Raw genomic sequence first — 20820 nt, 5'->3', positions numbered from 1 at the left:
AGCTTTTTTGTGTACCTTCGATTCTCCAGCATCTGCAGTTCCTTCTTAAACACATAAAATAATCTTACTTGGATGACCTGAAATTAAAGCATATAATTAGTTAGTTACCTAATTGTAGCTAATTCCAAACTTCAATTACTAGATCTAAACATCTATCCATTTCTTAATAAGTGATTAACATTTTTAAATAGCCTAAGTGTTCAAATAATATTCACAAATAATTCACAATAAAACATGATTTTAAAATCGCATTTACATTAATTTATAGGCCAAATGGAAGGAATTTAGTGTTTAATTGCTGTAAATTAAAGTCAATTTAAATCAGCTTTCTAGTGGGATCCTGTGAACGCGCTGGTTTAGAACGTTCACATTGCGGTAGATTTGTGCCCTCAAATGCCCAGAAAAATACTGCGGGATATAATGGGGCCCAAATTAGCTACTCGCAACATTAAACTTTGTATAAAGGGATCTTAAGAAGCCCTTTTTAATGTAAAAATAAACAGCCTACCTCCTGTTGTCCCCTGTATGAGATCCGGCCGGTTGCGGGTTTTAGAGGTTAATTTTTAAACTACTATAACAATTAGATAAAGCCCTTAAAAGTAATAATAGCTAAAGTGACGGAATCTTCCAGCGATTTTTCATTAATAATTAACTAGGCTGAACATCCTCGATTTGAACAGCCTAGGGGAAATCGTGTTTTAAACCCGCCCCCCTCTAAACGGCGCCAAACTTGCGCACACGGGCGGGACAGATTTTCAGCGACGCTTCAGGTACGCTTTGCAACATACCTACATTATTCTGTTTGGTACATAAGTATATTCTTCAAATTCATAATGCAGGATAGTGTATGGAATGGAAGATTCCTGTAAAAATGTGCTGGCCAAGGTCTGCACAAAAGATCACGACATAGATGTCTAACTGAGAAAATAATCCAGTGGGTGGAATGTGTGTAATCTCTGAGGCAGATGGTTGAGAGGAATAATTCCAATGTGGGATAAAAGTAATTAAACTCTTGTTGATCAGGATAATGTGCTCAACACTTTTGAAGTATTTTACAAAAGTACTGGATTTGGATGTATACCTTGGATTGGAATAGGTTAGACCATATGCTAACCCGCAGAAAAGTGAGGTCTACTTATTCCTGTAGATAGCAGTACTTCATGTGAAGCTCCATAAACATTGGGCTTTGACAATATTTGTTTGTTAATGAAGCCATGAATGGAATTATGTTCCCAAATCATTTTTTATTTAAGCTCAAAAATTGCGACACCAAAACATTTGTGTGGAAAGCATAGAAATCATACAGCCATCAGATTATAAGTGATAGGAGTAGAATTAGGCCACTCAACCAATCAAGTCTACCCCGCCATCAATCATGGCTGATCTATCTCCCCCTCCTAATCCCATTCTCCCGCATTCTCCTCATAATCTCTGACACCTATACTAATCAAAAATAGTAAGATTAAACGAGAATTTACCAGTTCGAAGTTTGATCGTTATTTTATGAGGAGTACGTTGAGGGAATACATGAAGAACCCTGCCAGGACGCATGCGTGTCATTCTTCAAAGCAGCGGTGTGAAATCACAGATAACTGTAATGTCTGAACATAGTAAGATTAGAGAAGAAAATACCAGTTGAGTATATGATCAAGGGTGGGAGCGGAGGGCACGTATTCCCTCAACGTAGTCCTCATAAAATAACGATCAAACTTCGAACTGGTAAGTTCTCGTTTAATCTTACTATTTTACTTCGGAGTCACGTGAGTGACTACGTGAAGATTTCAAAGCTCTGTGATTTCATGTCGTGGAAACGAGTCCATGCATCACATCTGCCTTAATTGACTGTGGGAGGAATTGTGTTAACATGTTTAGACATGAATCCAACATTGAAATCCATGATAAATTGTTAACAACAAATTATAGCCCCTATTTATGGGGTGAAATTATATTACAGAACTTAAAATTGGCTCTGCAAAGTTTCGGTTTACCTACTGGTTTGTGGTAGAATAGTTGGAACATTTTCCCCTGATCCATCCTGCTGCTCGAGGATTTGGTTCATTGGTACATCCAACTGCATAGCTTCCGATGTAGTTGCAACCCTGGTGGAATAAGATTTGAATATGTTAGTATCCACCCCAGCTGTTATTAAAACCTGTTTCAGCCATCTGGAAATAGTTTGAACCGACACTTTTTTGTGGGTTTGTTTGTGGCTGATTAGTAGTGCCATATCATAGCCTCAGATGTTTTTGGTGTTCTCCATATAGAACAATAATTGTCTTATTATACAGAGACGATATCTGTAGGATAATCCCTAAATTATATTTTGAGGCCTGATGATCCCGGTTTGTTCTGTTTGACTAATTCGTAATATGAAACGTTATATTCCTGTTGAAGAGGTCATATAGTCCAGCCTTAACTTATGGACAACTGTACCCTTAGTGCCGTGACCAAAGCCATCAGCATGACTGTTTTGTGCGTCAGTCTTTGCAGGGACAGAGCTGTTGCTGGAGACCAATTCCTTAGCAACGTTAGGGCAATACTCATATCCTATTTAGAGAGTACCTGGTTCTTGGGGGATTGATATTAAAAAATTCCCCTCATAAGGTTGGTTACCAGGGGTGAGTCCCAACAGAATGATGCTCTGATCCTCGCCATAGATATGTTGATAGGGCACTTCTGGCGCAGTTAATGGCACTGTAACTGAGCCCCTCATCATAATGGAGGCCTGCCAGGAATTCGAGAACAGATGTTATGTTCATCAAACTGTAGGTGATGTTGTTTCTGTGACAATATATCTCCCATTCCCTGATGTATACCAGATATAGTTTTTGGTGGACTGTCTGTGGCCCGCTGAGATAATGTTCAATGTTCGGTCCGCCAGTCCCAGTTGCAGTAGAGGTTTCTTTTAGACTCTACAAATTGATAGGTTTGTTGTTTTTGACATGGATGGGTTCCCCTGTTACGGGATGAATCAATAATCTGGTTGTTTCAGGATGGTGATGCATGGTTAAAACCCATGTTGAGTATCGCAGGGAACCATGGTTAAGTAGGCCAATCGGCACTACCAATTACCAGACGCTGAGTCTTGTTGTATTTTTCGTAATACCCGACTGATGATGCAGAAAAGGAGAGAATGCATAGATAAACAATTGCCCCCTTAATGCAGTGAAATGCATCTGTCCCTGCTGTCCCAGGGTCTGGTTCCCAAGAAACACAGTTTGGTAACTGGTGATTAAGTCTTATTTTATTGAATTTGCGTGACCTGATGTCTGTCACTGAATTTTGGGTTACCTGGTAGGTAAGTAGCTGATATTCCAATATTTCTCTGGATACACCATTACCAAATTGTATTAGTCAGATTGTCACTCTGTAGTCTAACATGCTGGTGATTTATCCCAGAGCAGTATGACTTTAGGCCATAGAACGCACCCCACATGTTCAAGTAGTTTTTGCCCAGTATCTGTGATGATGATGCCTCCTGTGCCTTTCATCTACCTCCACAGATGGAGATGGAAATTGGTAATATCCCAACCAAGCGCACTGGCATCAGTTTGTAACACCACTAAGGGTTTGCTGATAATGATAGGGTTGGAACAATGCCGAATGTTATCCCTCCACCATTTTTATTCCATAAGCTTTGATTGGTGCCTTATTGATCTGTCGAAATGACCAGTATTAACTTTGAGTGTTTGTATTTTTGCCCTTTGTAGATTTTTGGTAATACAAAGGTCCAAATTGTGTGGCTGGAAAGGCAGACACTATATGCCAATTATACTTGCTACCAATCTGATAGACGGTTCACTGATGTCAGTGGGGTTGTTGCAGGCCTCAGTTAAGACTGTAGCCTTGTCCTTTGGTAAAGTCACCGACATGTGAGCTGTCAATAGTGAACCCCAAATAATCCATTATGTTGGTAGGCGTTAGTTTAGATTTAACTGGATAGATGATAACCCCAGTTTTCACCCACTTGTATGGTGACTGTTACAGCTAGTTAGGCCAACTCCAAAGTTATGCCCACAATTAGTATGATCATATGATTATGTATTTTGTAGAGCTCTATACTGCCAGAGCTGCCCCATCCAGTTGAATTTTTTTAAATAACGTTTGTGATCAATCCGTGTAGGCACTGAATAGTAAGCATCTTTTAGGTCGATTCTAGCCATGGAGTAGCCTTTGAAAATCAGTCCTTTAGCAGTTACCAGTTCCCATTTTGTACTGAATATATAGTACAATGTATTCAATTTGGTCAATTCGATGATGATGCGACTGTCACCATCTATTTTGTTTTTGGTAGATATAAGACACAAATTCCAGCCAATCGTGTTGGGTTTAACCATTACCCCTTTTGCACAATTCAATGGTATATCCCTGGATACTGCATAGGATATAAGTGTCTGTAGTTAATATACACCATGTATCCAAAAGAGTGTAATCTCCCACCAATGTGTGTATTATCCACTCTTCCTGTAATTTGTAAGGGACCAGACCCACCTACCTCCATTGTTACCAGTGGAAGTTTGCTTCTTCTGTGTGGTCTTCGTGGAGGTTGAGGCGCTGGTGTCCGGGTTTGTTTTTGGGTTGGGGGTTTGCGCATCTTCCAGAAAGGCTGGTCTGGGCAATGGTCTAAAAGACCGCTGTCCTGCATGCCCGGCCTTTGAGCTTTCACCAGCTTCTCTTGTTCTGCTGGTGGGTGCATAAGGGTGCTGTCTTTGGCTGTAGGAGATCCTTAATGTTGTCGCCTTTATGAGCCCCAGAGCTTTCCTAAGTCCTGTTCCGACATGTTTCCAGATGCTACTTCCACGACTGGAACATTCAGGGATGCGCAGTTTCCTGGTCCCAAGTATTTTTGCAGTGGGGTCCATCGTGGTCTGGCTGTATGTATTTGGACACAATGACCAGTAGATTTTGCCTTCCTGCACCCCCTGCACCCTTGTAGTTTTGTTCGTCAAAACCCCTCTTCAGGGTCAGCCCAGAATTGACCCCCCCAGTACTCCCCTCTGACGAGGGAGATGGACTGTTCAGCTCTACAAGAGATGCTGTTGTGGGTTTTACATAGTGCCCACAGTGACTAGACTCCATCTCCTGTCATGTTGGAGCTCGGCTCCATATGCCGCTCCAACCGGCTCCAGCGCTCACGGTCGCTGGCCGCTCGCTGCTGCTCAATGTCGGACTCATCAGTCAACGACTCTTTTGATTTTCTTCTTGCCTTCCCGCCCAGACGCAGTGTTTAATCTGGCCGGTGCGGGGGCGAAGTCGGGCACAGCTGTTCCCTTACGGGTGATTCCTGTGCCGCCGGCCGCTGCTGGCGTCTGCAACTCTGCGGGCTTCCCCCGCCAGCTTTGTCGCAGCTCTGGTCGACTTCTTTGCCTTGTGCATGTTTCCCCCACCTGTAGAACAGTATGGGAACAATAAAGACCGCAGTATCACTTACCAGCAGGTCCAGGCTTAAAACTTGCCGTTGTTTGCACAGCTCTCCATGTTCCCCACCTGTGTAACAGTATGGGGAGAATAAAGACCGCAGTTTCACTTACCTGCGTCCAGGTTTAAACTGTCACTACGGGGGAACGTCGTTCCACCCCACCTCCTGCCGTTTCGACTTGTCAAAGTTGACGGCCCCTTTCTGAATAGTCTCCCGCCCGGCCGTGGTGTTCTGGCCGGCGCGGGACGAAAAGTCGGCACAGCTGATCCCACTTACGGGGCTTGTGCCTTCAGCTGCTGCTGGCTCCCGCAACTTTGCGGTCCTCCCCAGCCAGCTTCACTCGCAGCACTTGTGGACACTATTTTGTCCAGCTTCCCCCACCCCCCCATGTAAAAACACCACGGGGACAAACACTACCGCTGAGTAAATCACTTACCTGCAGGTCGCGGTTTCAAACTTACCGCTGCAGGGGAACACTCCACCCCGCCTGTCGTTTCGCAAGCGTGAAAGCGATATGACACGCATGCGTCCTGGCGGGGTTCTACATGTAATCACTCACGTGACTCCGAAGTAAAATCTATTTATCTCTGACTTTAAAATATCCACCGACTTGTCCTCCACAGAATTCCACAGATTCACCATCCTCTGATGAAGGAAATTCTCCTCATCTCGTTCCTAAAAGAATGCCCTTTAATTCTGAGGTCTCCCACGTGGAAATATCCTATCCACATCCACTCTATCCATGCCTTTCACTATTCTGTATGTTTTCATGAGGTCCCCCTTCATTCTCCAAAATCCAGCAAGTACAGGCCCAGTGCCAACAAACGCTCATCATAAGTTAACCTACTAATTCCTGGAATCATTCTTGTTATCCTCCTCTGGACCCTGTCCAGAGCCAGCACATCCATCCTCAGATATGGTGCCTAAAATTGCTCACAATATTCCCAATGCAACCTTACCAGTGCCCGCTCAGCACTACATCCCTGTTTTTGTATACAAGCCCTCTTGAAATAAATAATAGCATTGAGTGTGCTTTCTTTATGATCAATTCGACTTGCAGAATAACTTTTTGGGAATCCTGCACCAGCACTCCCAAGTCTCTTTGCACCTCCAATTTCTGGATTCTCGCCCCATTTAGAAAATAGTCTACGCCTTTATTCCTACTACCAAAATGCATAACTCGATATTTTGCTACACAATATTCCATCTGCCACTTCTCTGCCTACTCTCCCAACTTGTCCAAGTCCTTCTGCAAAGTCCCTGCTTTCTCTACACTACCTGCCCTTCCACCTATTTCCGTATCATTCGCAAAATTGGCCACAAAGCTTCCAATCCCCTCATCAAAATCATTAATATACAATGTGAAGAGTAGCGGCCCCAGTACCAACCACAGCAGAAGTCAGTGCCTTAGTCACTGGATGCACCATTTCCATGCATATGAGAAGACCTAAGCTATGGAAGCAGTGCAAGGATTCTTCTCCATGGGTAATGTTGAAAAAAGAAACATGACTGAAGGAGGATTGATAGTGGTAATTGTAATGCTATGACTGAAGACAGGGTGCAGAACAAGGCAGAACAAAAAAAAGCAATGATATCAAACTAATTTCAAACAGATGACAGAAAGATCATTTACATTAAATACTACTTCAGATCATGTGTGGAAACAACTAACCTTTAAATCTTTCAAGCAATGATTAGTGATTGTGAGCGTGAGGATGGGATGGTTGTCCCTGATTTGCAAAAATGCGTTTCTGAATGAACGAGGTAATAAGGATGAAACAAACAATTGTAATATTCTGGTACATACATAGGCTCTGGGAGAGAATTGAGATTGATGCAAATATCTGGAGCTCATTTTCCAAGATGCACCATTCTCATGCAAAATATGCAAAAACAGTATCTGGTGATAAGGCTTCCCATTCAAATGTACTGAATATAAAAAAATATTGATGTATAAAGATTAATCTCACACAAAAACGTTACTCCATGTCTTTTCCAGTCAAAATAGCGTATCGCTTGAACTCTGAGAAGTAGTTAACTACCACTTTTTTCCAACTTCCATGACCTTGCTCAGAATCGAGAGTTGCATTGATTTAAATGGGATATTCTTGGCCTGCAGATCAGGAGTCATTTTTTTAAATTCTATAATTTGTTTCTGAATTTGTATCAACCGATTTGTTTACCACTCTCAACAATCAACGGACGTCGTGAAATGCTCCCCACCTATTGGCACAAGGGACTTTTAACATCAAGTCCTGTGTATTTGTTTCTGAAGTATTTACTTCAATTTTTATTGTATTTACAACAGCATTTTGCAAGAAGGAGTCACTGAAACCCCCACCCACATCTTAGTCTTAATTCTGATCTATTCTGTAGATTTAAGAGCATGTACAGTGAGCAAAACAAGTATGCAATTTAGAAGGATGAGAGTGGATCTTATTGAAACATATACAATTATTAAGGGGTTGGGCACACCAGATGAAGGAAACATGTTCCCGATGTTGGGGGAGTAAAGAACCAGGGGCCACAGTTTAAGAATAAGGGGTAGGCCATTTAGAACTGAGATGAGGAAAAACTTTTTCACACAAAGAGTCATGAATTTGTGGAATTTTCTGCCTTAAAAGGCAGTGGAGACCGATTCACTGGATGCATTCAAAAGATAGTTAGATAGGGCTCTTTGGGATAGCAGAATCAAGGGCTAAGGGGAGAAGGCAGGAATGAGGTACTGATTGTTGATGATCAGCCATGATCACATTGAATGAATGTGCTGGCTCAAAGGGCCGAATGACCTACTCCTGCACCTATTGTTGTCTATGTATCTATGTATCTCCGCATCAGGCCCAGGGAAGGCATGTGCTGTGAGGCTCATGGTGTAAAAGTTGATACTGCTGCCTCACAGCTTCAGGAACCTGGACTCAGTTGTGATGATATGTGTCTTTGGGTTTATAATTGTTGATCTGAACCCCCCCCCCCCGGAGCCTGGAACATTTTAGGTCATCTAAATCTTTATGTTAGCATTCTGACACTGCTCTAATGCCCAATCATTACCCCTCTGCACATTGATTTACATTTATTCCTTATTGAGCAAAGTCTCAATTTGTAATTCTCACCTTTGTTTTCATATCATTGTGTGTCTCCCTCTCCCTATCCCGGTTTCTCCAACTCAGCAGCATATTTGCTAACTTGCTCTTCTAATTCTCGCATCTTGACTAATGGAGGACCCAACATAGGGGGACCGCCATGTGGGAGGGGGAAGAACAAAGAACAATGGAGGACCTAATGTGGGGGAGGCAGAGGGGAGAACAAAGGAGCTGTTAGGGGTACTTGGTAACTTTATTTGGTAACCCCCCTACTCACCCCCTTCTCTCCCCTTCTCTCCCCTTCACTCCTCTTCTCTCTCCTGCTCTCCCCTTCTCTCCCCTTCTCTCTCCTCCTCCTCTCTCCGCGCTCTCTAATGGACTTACCGTAACTTTGTCAGCAGTCTTTTAGCTTCCTGTTCATTGCGGGCGTGAATTTCAGACAGTGCTCCCCCGCTTTCCTGGCCCCCGCCTTTGCGATGTGTTTGTGTGTGCGTGTGTGTGCGTGTGTGTGTGTGTGTGTGTGTGTGTGCGTGTGTGTGTGTGTGTGTGTGCGTGTGTGTGTGTGTGTGCGTGCGTGTGTGTGTGTGTGTGTGTGTGCATGCGTGCGTGTGTGTGTGTATGTGTGTGTACAGATGGTCGATCTGGCTCGCGGTTTCATCCATGACCGTCAATCCAGCTTGAGGTTATTCAGGCGAGTGCCCTCGAGCTTGAAGGTCAAAGACAGTCGCTGATAGGTCACGTTAGTGGGACAGGCCCTTAGTTCTTATGTTCCTCCTTTCAAATGAACTGTTAAACCTATATCTTTCACCAAGCTGTTGGTTTTATATGCCCTACTTTCACCTTCTATGACTGCAACAAATTTTATTTGACTAAACATTTATGAGCCTGCTGGGATGTTTTACATTTTACTATATGTTCTTGTTATGTGTAATCAAAGTTTAGATGCTTGAGACTGCAATGAGCTGTCAGAAACATAATGTGTAGGAAGGAACTGCAGATACTGGTTTAAACTGTAGACACAAAAAGCCAGAGTAACTCAGCGGGACAGGCAGCATCTCCGGAGGGAAGGAATTGGTAATGTTTCAGGTAGAGAAGAAGGGACCCGAAACATCATCCATTCCTTCTTTCCAAAGATGCTGCCTGTCTGGCTGTTACTCCAGGTTTTTGTGTCAGAAACATCATTCTGAATTCTTGCTATTTGCAATGTAATTCGTGGAGCTTTTTGAATCAGCTTTGTCTTTAGTTAGTTCTGATCATTGGCCCCATAGATACATTTCAGATAATCAAATATTTGCCTTGTCATACAGCAGCATGTTTGCAGTTAGTGACGCACTTGTAAATCATAATAATTAGCCAGTTGTTGCATTGGCTTCCTTCAAAATTTAAATAGACAATAGACAATAGACAATAGGTGCAGGAGTAGGCAATTCGGCCTTTCGAGCCAGCACCACCATTCAATGTGATCATGGCTGATCATCTCCAATCAGTACCCCGTTCCTGCCTTCTCCCCATATCCCCTGATTCCGCTATTTTTAAGAGCCCTATCTAGTTCTCTCTTGAAACCATCTAGAGAACCTGCCTCCACCACCCTCTGAGGCAGAGAATTCCACAGACTCATCACCCTCTGTGAGAAAAAGTGTTTCCTCATCTCTGTTCTAAATGGCTTACTCCTTATTCTTAAACTGTGCCCCCTGGTTCTGGACTCCCCCAACCTCTAGGGTGTCCAAACCCTTGACAATCTTATGTGTTTCAATGAGATTCCCTCTCATCATTCTAAACTCCAGAATGTGCAAGCCCAGCTGCTCCATTCTCTCAGCATATGACAGTCCCGCCATCCTGGGAATTAACTTTGTAAACCTACGCTGCACTCCCTCAATAGCAAGAATGTCTTTCCTCAAATTAGGGGACCTAAACTGCACCCAATACTCCAGGTGTGGTCTCACTAGGGCTCTGTACAACTGCAGAAGGTGATTGTGAATCCATCTTCTTACATGAAAAGATTTAAGATTAGCATTAAATAAAGGATAATTTCTTCTCTGCTTTCATCAAAAAAGTGAATTCTAACTAAGTCATTTTTTTCATGTTCAGATATTTTTCTCTTCAGAAAGTTCACTGTAATTTAGTTTTGGATGAACATGTAACTTTATCTGAACTCCCGATATTGTGATTTAATTTTAATTCTTATCAGCCTAGTTGTTTGATGAAAAAAAAGCAATTTAAAAATCTTCAGTGGCAGATGTTTTGCCTTATACCCATTTGGAAATATAAATATAAATTATGGTCAAATTTGCATACATTTTCTGCATTGAATTTTTGCTTGTATCCACTCAAATCTTTTTTGCATATTTGCAGAAGTAAAATAATCCAGGAGCCTGTCTTTTGTTAAATAAAATATTCTTTGATAAAATTCTTTTTGCATGAAATACATTCATAAAATGGGTGTGATATCTGTCTCAGTTTTATTAGTTCAGTTGAATGTGGGTTTATCAGAAAAATAAGCGATTTCAGAACAAGTCTCTTGGACAAAACCTGTAAATAATTACCAGTTGGACTCTCCTAATCATGGCATTCAATTTGGAAAACCACATCCAGATGACCCTCAAATATTCTCCACTATTGCCTGCAGATAGGCCATAATTGGGAGGCCTGTCGTACAGACAGATAGAAATGTTCCGGTCAGTAGATTAAATGGCTACTGTAAATCTCTCCTCATACAAATGTCTGGTAGGGGTTCACAGGTGGTTAAGGAGTTGTAGAAACAAGAAACTGCAGATGTTGGTTTACAAAAAAAAAAACACGTGGGGACCTTCTTCAAACTCTGAAGGAGGGTCTCTGAAGAAGAGCCCCGACCCAAAATATCACCTATCCATATTATCCAGGTATGCTGTCTGACTGAGCTATTCCAACAATATGATACAGAATAGGATATAGAATAGGATAGAGGATACGTGAGGGATATGGAATTGCTTTGTGAATCAGTATTTCGTTGATGGGCTGTATGACGTTCCTTTATCTCATAAAGAAACATGGACACAAATGTAAAAAAAACCTATTCATAAAAAAATAAATCCGCATTGGATGTTTTGCAATGTATAGAAATACACTGGATTTATCTAGGAGGCCACGGATTTCTTGATGTAGCGCTACATCATCAGTGGGCACTATCTGTTGACAATCATTGTGCACCTGTATTATTTTGATTGCGTCAGTGAGTTCCATCAATCTTGGTCCTATTGACATATATCTTGTCAGCTGCCGGTAGAGGAAGATGCCTTGAGAAATTTTGTAACAGGTATATAAGCCTAGAATGTACGGTTGATTATCAGCGACATGTTATGATTTAATTTAAATGATTATTACAGTTTAAGTCTTGGAGATACTGAAATCTTACACGTAATGTTTTTATATGTAATATGTGTATATGATACACAAGTATCTGCATGATATAACATGCATCTGTCTGGATTAGGTGGTATTAGCTTTTGGGACCAGTTGGACAAACTTGGATTGTTTTCTCTGGAGTGTCAGAGGCTGAGGAGAGACCTGATAGAAGAAAATGAAATTACGAGAAGCATAGATAGGATAGACTGTCCATAGATAAGGTAGACTTATTTCCATGATGAAAATATCAAAGACTCAAAGGCATATCTTTAAGGTGAAAAGAGCAAAGTGTAAAGCTGTGCGGAGCTCGTTTTTACACAGAGAGTGGTGGGTGCCTGACATGCGCTGCCAGGACCAGTGGTGGAGGCAGATACGATAATGATTTGATAATGGTTATCCATTTTGGTGGCAAAAACGGGAAAGCAGACTATTATCTAAATGGTGGCCGATTGGGAAAGGGGGAGATGCAGCGTGACCTGGGTGTCATGGTACACCAGTCATTGAAGGTAGGCATGCAGGTGCAGCAGGCAGTAAAGAAAGCGAATGGTATGTTGGCTTTCATAGCAAGAGGATTTGAGTATAGGAGCAGGGAGGTTCTACTGCAGTTGTACAGGGTCTTGGTGAGACCAGACCTGGAGTATTGCGTGCAGTTTTGGTCTCCAAATCTGAGGAAGGACATTATTGCCATAGAGGGAGTGCAGAGAAGGTTCACTAGACTGATTCCTGGGATGTCAGGACTGTCTTATGAAGAAAGACTGGATAGACTTGGTTTATACTCTCTAGAATTTATACTCTCCAGAATTTAGGAGATTGAGAGGGGATCTTATAGAAACTTACAAAATTCTTAAGGGGTTGGACAGGCTAGATGCAGGAAGATTGTTCCCGATGTTGGGGAAGTCCAGGACAAGGGGTCACAGCTTAAGGATAAGGGGGAAATCCTTTAAAACCGAGATGAGGAGAACTTTTTTCACACAGAGAGTGGTGAATCTCTGGAACTCTCTGCCACAGAGGGTAGTTGAGGCCAGTTCATTGGCTATATTTAAGAGGGAGTTAGATGTGGCCCTTGTGGCCAAGGGGATCAGAGGGTATGGAGAGAAGGCAGGTACGGGATACTGAGTTGATGATCAGCCATGATCATATTGAATGGCGGTGTAGGCTCGAAGGGCCGAATGGCCTACTCCTGCACCTAATTTCTATGTTTCTATGTTTCTAATGACAGTTGTGGCTTTTAGATGGACACATGAATATGCAAGGAAGGGAGGGATACGGATAATATGCAGGCAGATGAGATTAGTTGAGTTTACATCATGTTCGGCACTGATATTGTGGGCCGAAGGGCCTGCTCCTGTACTTTTTTAATGATCTAGTGCCATTGAATTGTGTGTGCACCCTCTGATGTTTTTCATTAACATTTCACGATGCCTTGGAAGAGATTATAGAACCTTTCTATTAAATTCTACTGAGCCTGTTCAAAATTATCAGCCATTTTTATTTGCAAGTCTGATAGCTTTTTTTCTACAATAATTGTTTTGGCCAACCTCTCAGGGAAAAAAACAGTGCCTTATCTCAGAATATTGGACATGAATGGATTAGTAAATGCCAGTTAATTTTAACAAAATCATTAATGTTTTGCGGTATATGCATCTCAGTGCTCATAAAAACAGTGTTATTCTTGGATGTAAAATGCCATCAGTTTAGCATGAATTATTCACATGGTCATATATTTAACATGCAATTTGGATTGTTGTTCATAGTCCCTTTCAAAGAGCACTAGCGATTGTTATGCAGGCTTGACTCCATCTTAAGTGACAATACAAACAAGCAGTACCTATCTGGAAATCTGAGTGAAAAAACAAAAACTTGTTCACATCACGGATCTGTTTAAGAATAACCTGCTCTGTGCATTTACAGAAGTATGACAACTTGTTATGAAGAGTAGTGTTGCACTAGACAGTGTCGGTGATCATGAGATTACTGGCGTTTTATCTTGTGTTTGCCAAAAATCAATCTGCATTCAACTACTGTGTTTTCAAAGACAATTTCAGCAAAGGCCGCTAGTGCTCACGGAGGGCAGTTGTTTTTATTAAGTAAAATGGCGATAGCAATTTCATTACTTGCTTTGCTAACTAGAGCAACAATCCTGCATGTTGGCACCATTGTTGATATTGGTATCAGGATCTGTTCAGTTGGATAATTTCACAATTACAGTATATTCATCTCCATTCAAAAACAATCTTTCCTTTTTCATCAACGTGCAAGTTAATAAAAATATCACTGATACCTTCCCTCATTTCACTGGTACTTCACTGTTTCTCACTCCTTGCACATCACAACTGCACAATGGCTTGTTTGTAACCATTTTTGTTGTAATAATTTAGATGTTAAATCATTAATCAGTTATAAATCACGTTACTGCCCAATTAGAAGTGACATGGAATTAATTCTTTATTACTATTCCATGGATCAATTAATAAATTTTGTATTATAACTATCAGAAACTCTGAAGAGCTAAACACCCGTCAGGCAACACAATAAACCATTTTTCTTTGCTTACTGAATTGTGAAATCCACTAAAATGGCTCGCGCTGCATCTGGAGAAAGGGATTATCTCATGAATAATTAACAACAAAAAAACAATTCAGTTGTGAAAATTCCTTGGCAACTCGAAGTGCAAGCATTGCTGAGAGTGCATCAAATTGTACTATATTTCCATTAACTGATTTAATGATACTGATCACATCAACATTTTATTGCAAAGAGAGAACATGTGGAATCAATTGGATTTTCTTTCTGGAGCCGAGAAAGAATGAGTCTGAATAAAGAATGTTAAATTATATGATAATGTTTTATTTACATAATAATGGAAATCTATCCATAACCGAATGTTATCCCATTAATGGTATGATGGATGTGATGTAATGAATATTTACACAATTTTATATATATATTTAACCCTCTAGAGCAGTGATTCCCAACCTGGGGCCATATGGCCACAAAGGGGACATGGCAAATTTCAGAGGGGCCACAGAAAAAATGGTGATTTAGGGGGCCACAGGTTCAATGAAGCGGGCCACTTTTTTCCCGCTAATAATGTCAGGGCGGGGGGGGGGGGGGGCACAGAAAAATTAAAGAGCCCAAGGGGGCCATGAACTAAAAAAGATTGGGAACCACTGCTCTAGAGTATTTATTTTTTTTGTTTGTATAGGTTATCTGTAGGTCTCAACTGAGTATCGGTCTGCCTTTAATGATTTGATAAAAAGGTTAATTTGAATAGTTAATATTTTCATAGCAAAATATTTTCCACACAGGAGGACTACAGTCTAGGCTCCACCCGCTGCTGGATATTGAGTCTCTTAGGGAAACCCCTCAAACAAGAAAAGCGATCTCACCCCACGGAGGAGGGGGGGGGGCAAATTAGTGGCAAGGGAGTTTTGACAGCACTGGGCCTGTACTCACTGGAGTTTCAAAGAATGAGTGGGGACCTCATTGAAATGTACCAAATAGTGAAAGGCTTGGATAGAGTGGATTGGAGAGGATGTGTCCACTAGTGGGAGAGTCTAGGACCAGAGGTCATCGCCTCAGAATTAAAGGACATTCCTTGAGGAAGGAGATGAGGAGGAATTTCTTTGGTCAAAGGATGGTGAATCTGAGGAATTATTCACAGAAGATTGTGGAGGCCAAGTCAATGGATATTTTTAAGAGAGAAACAGAGATAGATTCTTGAATAATATGAGTGTCAGTGGTTTTGGGAGAAGACAGGAGAATGGGGTTAGGAGGGAGATATAGATCAGCCATGATTGAATGGTGGAGTAGACTTGATGGACCGATTGGCCTAATTCTGCTCCTATCACTTTTGACCTGATGACTGTATGATAACACTGTGTAGTATGACACTATTGAATGTTTAGGCACTGAGAATGAATGGGTTTTGGCACAGTTCTTGTTTTGTATATGTTTTTGGTTCAGAATACAGTTTATTTTTAGAATTAAAATTCAAAACATTAGAAAAAGAAAATTATCTGTGACTTAATTATCTTTCAGATGAAAGAACTTGTGATCCATATCAATTTCGATGCAAAAATAATCGTTGTGTACCTGGCCACTGGCAGTGCGACTATGATAATGACTGTGGAGATAATTCTGATGAGGAATCATGCGGTACGTTGACCATTTGCTTTTCTGTGTGGAAATGTTCCTAGTATTCACAGTACTTGTAAAATTGATCACTTATTATTGTTGGCAAGACAACAAAATTGCTCTCAGATTCTACGCTGAAGATGTTTACCAATTTTAAGCAAAATCACTCAAGATTAAAGAAGGAAATCACATTTTTCATTACAAAGATGCTTCAGAGAGTGAATATACAAAGAGATGTCTTGTTAAAGACAGGGTTCTATCCATTTTGTTTTGCGAGGGTCATTAATGTGATCATCACATATTATCACAAATAGGTTTTATTTGGAAGAAAGAGTAAAATCGATTGGAAGTAAACGTGTATATAATTTTGTATCTAAAATGTTATATTCTGTTAATAATCCCCTTTCATACCTATGACATTTAGAATGTTTGCTGAACTCTAATCTTCCCTCCAATCAAATGTTTGACTCTTTGACACTTCTAAAAATAATCTTTGTCAGCTTCTCTTTCATGTAATCTTATGGATCTTATTTCTGTTTTGCCAAATCTAGGTTCTTTGCATTTTTCCATTCACATAATGCAAGCAGTACTGTCAGGAGTAGCATATCTTGCCTATCCCTTTGAAAAGATGGTGATCACTGCTTTCTTAAACTGCTGCGGGCATTAGATTAAGATATTCACATAGAGTTATTAGATAAGGAGTTTCAGGATTTTGACCTGGACATGATTAAGAACTGACAATATATTTCCATTTTTGATCAGTTTAAAGGGAAACACAGTTTGTGCCTGTTTACTTCACTCTCTGTGGCGTAGATCATGTGTTTAGGAGATATTGTCAAAGCAGCCTTGAAGATTTTTGTATCACATTGGCCATAGAAATTACATCACAGTATACCAGTGGTGAAAAGAGTAAATGCTTCTGGTGATGGATGGTGTGCCAAACAAGAGTGCTTTGTTGTCCTAGATTGTAGTGAATTTTCAAGAGTGGTTAAATCTTTGTTCATCCATGGAGAATATTCCATCATACTACTGGCTTGTGCCTTTTATACGATGAGAAGGCTTTGGAGAGCAATGGTTTGAGCCCTCTCCTAAGGATGCTGAGCTTCTGACCTGCCCTTGTAGCCACAGTATTATGTGCCTGGTTCAATTAAGTTTCTGATCAATGATGATTTGATGCACAAAGACTCCATTGTCATGGTGACAAGCTGACTTAGTTAAATTTGCATAATATGAGCCTCCCATGACAAAAAAACATCACCAGCTGCCACTGCAGTGATTTAAATTTTTCGAAGGCAGAAATTTGGAAAGGTGCCCTTGAGTAACTTTGAAACTGCCTTTTAGGCTTTTGTGCCAAGCATTCTGTATTCACAGCAATGTGAGTTTCCAGAACTCCAATAAACTTCTCCACAGAGATCAGACCTATCTCAAGAGTCAAGAGTGAAGTCAAGAGTGTTTAATTGTCATATGGACTGGGAAAAGAACAATGCAATTCTTACTTGCTGCAACTTTACAAGCAAGTTCAGGTGCAGCATACAAAATTGAAGACATATCTCAGCTATGTGTTCCTGCCTCCTTACTGAGTACAGACTTTCCAAGACAGGGTGTTTGGAGCAAAATTACTGCTTAATTCAAATGTCCCATACAACTGCCCCAGGACACACATGATGCCTCTTTGAAAAATCTAGTAAAAATCAACTAGTGATGGAAAAATATATTAAGTGGGCCATTTGAATGAAATAAAGCATTTTAAAATGTTTCTTATAATTATAACTTATCTTTTTAAACTTGCTTGCAGGGAAATTGAATGGAAATTCTCCCTTCCCTGCCAATGACATTACTTCTCAACAGCATTTCTGTAAAATAAGTTATCTGTATCGATATATCTATGTCTATCATCCATTAGTCTGTTATCTATACCTATCTATGCATAGATATATATTACTAAAACTCTCATCTTGTTTGTTTGTTTGTTTGTTTGTTTGTTTGTATGTTTGTATATATGTGTGTGCGTTCCCGAATCGCCGGCCAAACGGTACATGATAGCCATCCAGTTTTTGGGCCACCTTACTCAGCATTGTCCTACAATGTAAATTAAACATGTTTTGTGCAGATTGATGGTATATTTTACAAGTTATTGACATTTAAAACTTAAAATAACTTAAAACATCGCCCCCACTTGCTGGCCGTGCCCACGCAGTTGGGGGAGGCCCATCAGCCCCGCAAGTGCACAGTGGGCCTGGTATCCATGCTGCGGTGGGTCTGGGGGTGGGGAGAGGAAGTGCCGGGGACCCGGGGCCTGGGCGCTGGGGCTGGTTCTGGGGGCAGCAGCGCTGCTGCTCCGGGCCCGAGGGGAGGGAGAGGAGCGGGACCAGGGGCAAGGACTAGGCCCACAGCCTTGGCCTCTCCCTCCCCCGGCCCCAGGCCGCTCGGCCCGCCCCCTCCCCCCCCCCCTCCCCCAGGCACCCACCTCAAGTACAACTTCATTGCTGACATGGTGGAGAAAACGGGGCCAGTGGTGGTTTACATCGAGATCCTAGGGATGTGAGGAAGGAGTGGGGGGATTGAGGGAGAAGAGGCAGTAGGGAGGGAGAGGAAGGAGAAAGTGGGGAGGTGAGGAGAACGAGTGGGGGAGGAGGGGGGATAGAGGGAGGGTAGTGGGGGAGGTAGGGAGTGGTGGATGGAGGGAGAGGAGGGAGGTGAGGGACAGTGGGGGGATAGGATAGGGGGGAGGTGAGGAGTGTGGGGAGGAGGCAGATAGAGGGAGAGCAGTGGGTAGGGAAGGGAGAGGGGTTTAGGAGGGAGAGGGGAATGACTGAGGATAGGGGAAAGGAGAGGGAGGGAGATGTGAGTGGGGGAGTGGATGAGGAGAGAATAGAAGTGAGAGGGTGAAGAGGAGGGGAGGAGTGCTTGGGGATGAGGGGGACTGGAGGAGGATAGGGGTAGGAAGACGGAAGGCTAGGTAATGGAGAAGTGGAGGGGGAAGAGAGAGGAGGGGAGGGAGTGGGTGAGGGGAGGAAGCAGAGGAGGGTTGGTGGAGGCTGGGGAGAGGAAGGATAATGCAGGAAGGGAATATGGGGACTGAAGAAAGAGAATGAGATGCGTTCACATTGATTGCCATTTTATTGCCATTTTAAACTTTAAAAACATCAGCCGCACCTGTGCAGTTGGAGGGTATGGGTCAGCGGTGCAATATTGCGTTGGGGGAACGGGGCCCAATGGGTCCCACTTGATCTAGCTTAGTAATAATTTGGCACACACACAGAGTAATTAGAATCTGCTTCTCTCAAAAGTATCGTTTTGTCTGTTTTTTTAAATTGTCTTCAACAATCATGTTGATAATTTAATTTTAACAATCATAGAATAAACAATCATTCAAATAGTGCAACAAGTTTTTCTGCAATTATATGAGATTGGACTGTGAATTTCAAGAAGCCATCAATGGCACACAGTTCAATAGATAATTAGTTAATCTTTTCTCTGATTAACCAGGAAGGTTGAAAGACATATTGCACAAAATGTTTTGAAGAGATCATTTTGCTACAACATAGTACACTTAGCATGGTACAAAGGCTTCAAGCTTTTGTAAGGAAGCTTTTTAAAGTGGATAGTAGGGAACTCTAGGGGCTCTAGGGGCTCTATAGAGCTCTAGGGGTTAGTGGAGTCACGGGGTATGGGGAGAAGGCAGGTACGGGTTATTGATAGGGAATGATCAGCCATGATCACAATGAATGGTGGTGCTGGCTCGAAGGGCCGAATGGCCTCCTCCTGCACCCATTTTCTATGTTTCTATGAAATAAGCATCATCAATTTTGGATGCCCAGGTGAGGAATACCTAAATTTTCAAGATCAAAAAATTACTAATAACAAAAATCTGCGGGAAAAAAAAACCGGAAGCACTCAGCAGATCAGGCAGCATCATTAATGTTTCACATTGAACACTGCCATCTTTACCAGTTATGAGGATGAGTCTTCAACCTAAAATGGTTGTTGTTTCAACTTAAATGTGGATGTTGTTTCTCTAGCCATAGATATTCACTAACCTGCTAAATACTTCCAGTATTATTTTTCAGATGGCCAGATTTCAACTTCAAATCGCCATGTGCTTTCATCCTTTATTTTGTCTTTCACTTCCACCAGATTCACAAACAGCTTCTTTTCAACTGTTTGTGAATCTGGTGGTAGTGAAAGACAAAAGACTACTGTTAAAATACTGTGAAAGACTACTGAATGAACCTCTTATGCTAAGCCTGTATTCCTGATCTTCCAACCTACCTTGTTATTTCCCCCCGCACTTTTACAAAATCTGAACTTTCTCGGTTGAAGTTTCATTATATTCAATAATCTGGTTATATTTTCCATTTGCACTACCTGTTTTGCTCATGTATGTTATGATTTGATGAAATAGCATGCAAAACATTTTTTTAATTATATATGTGACAATAATAAACCAATACCAATATCACTGAGGTCCATATGTTTTCTAATGGAGTGGAATAGATGCCAGACTTGATGGGATAGGGGCTATGGAGTTGTCTGTTATTGTTCTAAAGCTTGTTGTTTTCTTAGCTATTCTTTTACACTGAGCCAAAAAAAACTTTGAGGGAAATTAACAAAAACTTGGTCAAGGTTTTTAAGATGCAGCTCTGAGAGAGATAGGTCAAAGTGGAGATTTAGGTCGTACATTTCAATTGATTCAGTCAATGGTAAAGTGAAGGATTGTCCAAGGGATAATGACTGAAAAAAATCCACTTAATTCACAGGCTTCAGCAGGTAACAGGTCGGCATTGTGGCACAGCTGGTTCG

At 41.5% G+C, this 20820-nt stretch overlaps 1 protein-coding gene across 1 annotated transcript in view; it reads left to right on the top strand.

Annotated features, from left to right (window-relative positions):
- The window catches only part of LOC129699151 (low-density lipoprotein receptor-related protein 1-like), an 877455-nt gene that overhangs the window by 741537 nt on the left and 115098 nt on the right, over positions 1-20820 (top strand). The window contains exon 62 of the mRNA XM_055638819.1: positions 15922-16038. Within this exon, the coding sequence (XP_055494794.1) occupies positions 15922-16038 (117 nt within the window). The remainder of the gene's footprint in view (positions 1-15921; positions 16039-20820) is intronic.

This window comes from Leucoraja erinacea, chromosome 7 (assembly GCF_028641065.1).
Source record: "Leucoraja erinacea ecotype New England chromosome 7, Leri_hhj_1, whole genome shotgun sequence".
NCBI lineage: Eukaryota > Metazoa > Chordata > Chondrichthyes > Rajiformes > Rajidae > Leucoraja > Leucoraja erinaceus.
The sequence above is the reverse complement of the archived record's forward strand: the minus strand, read 5'-3'. Positions and strand labels throughout refer to the sequence as shown.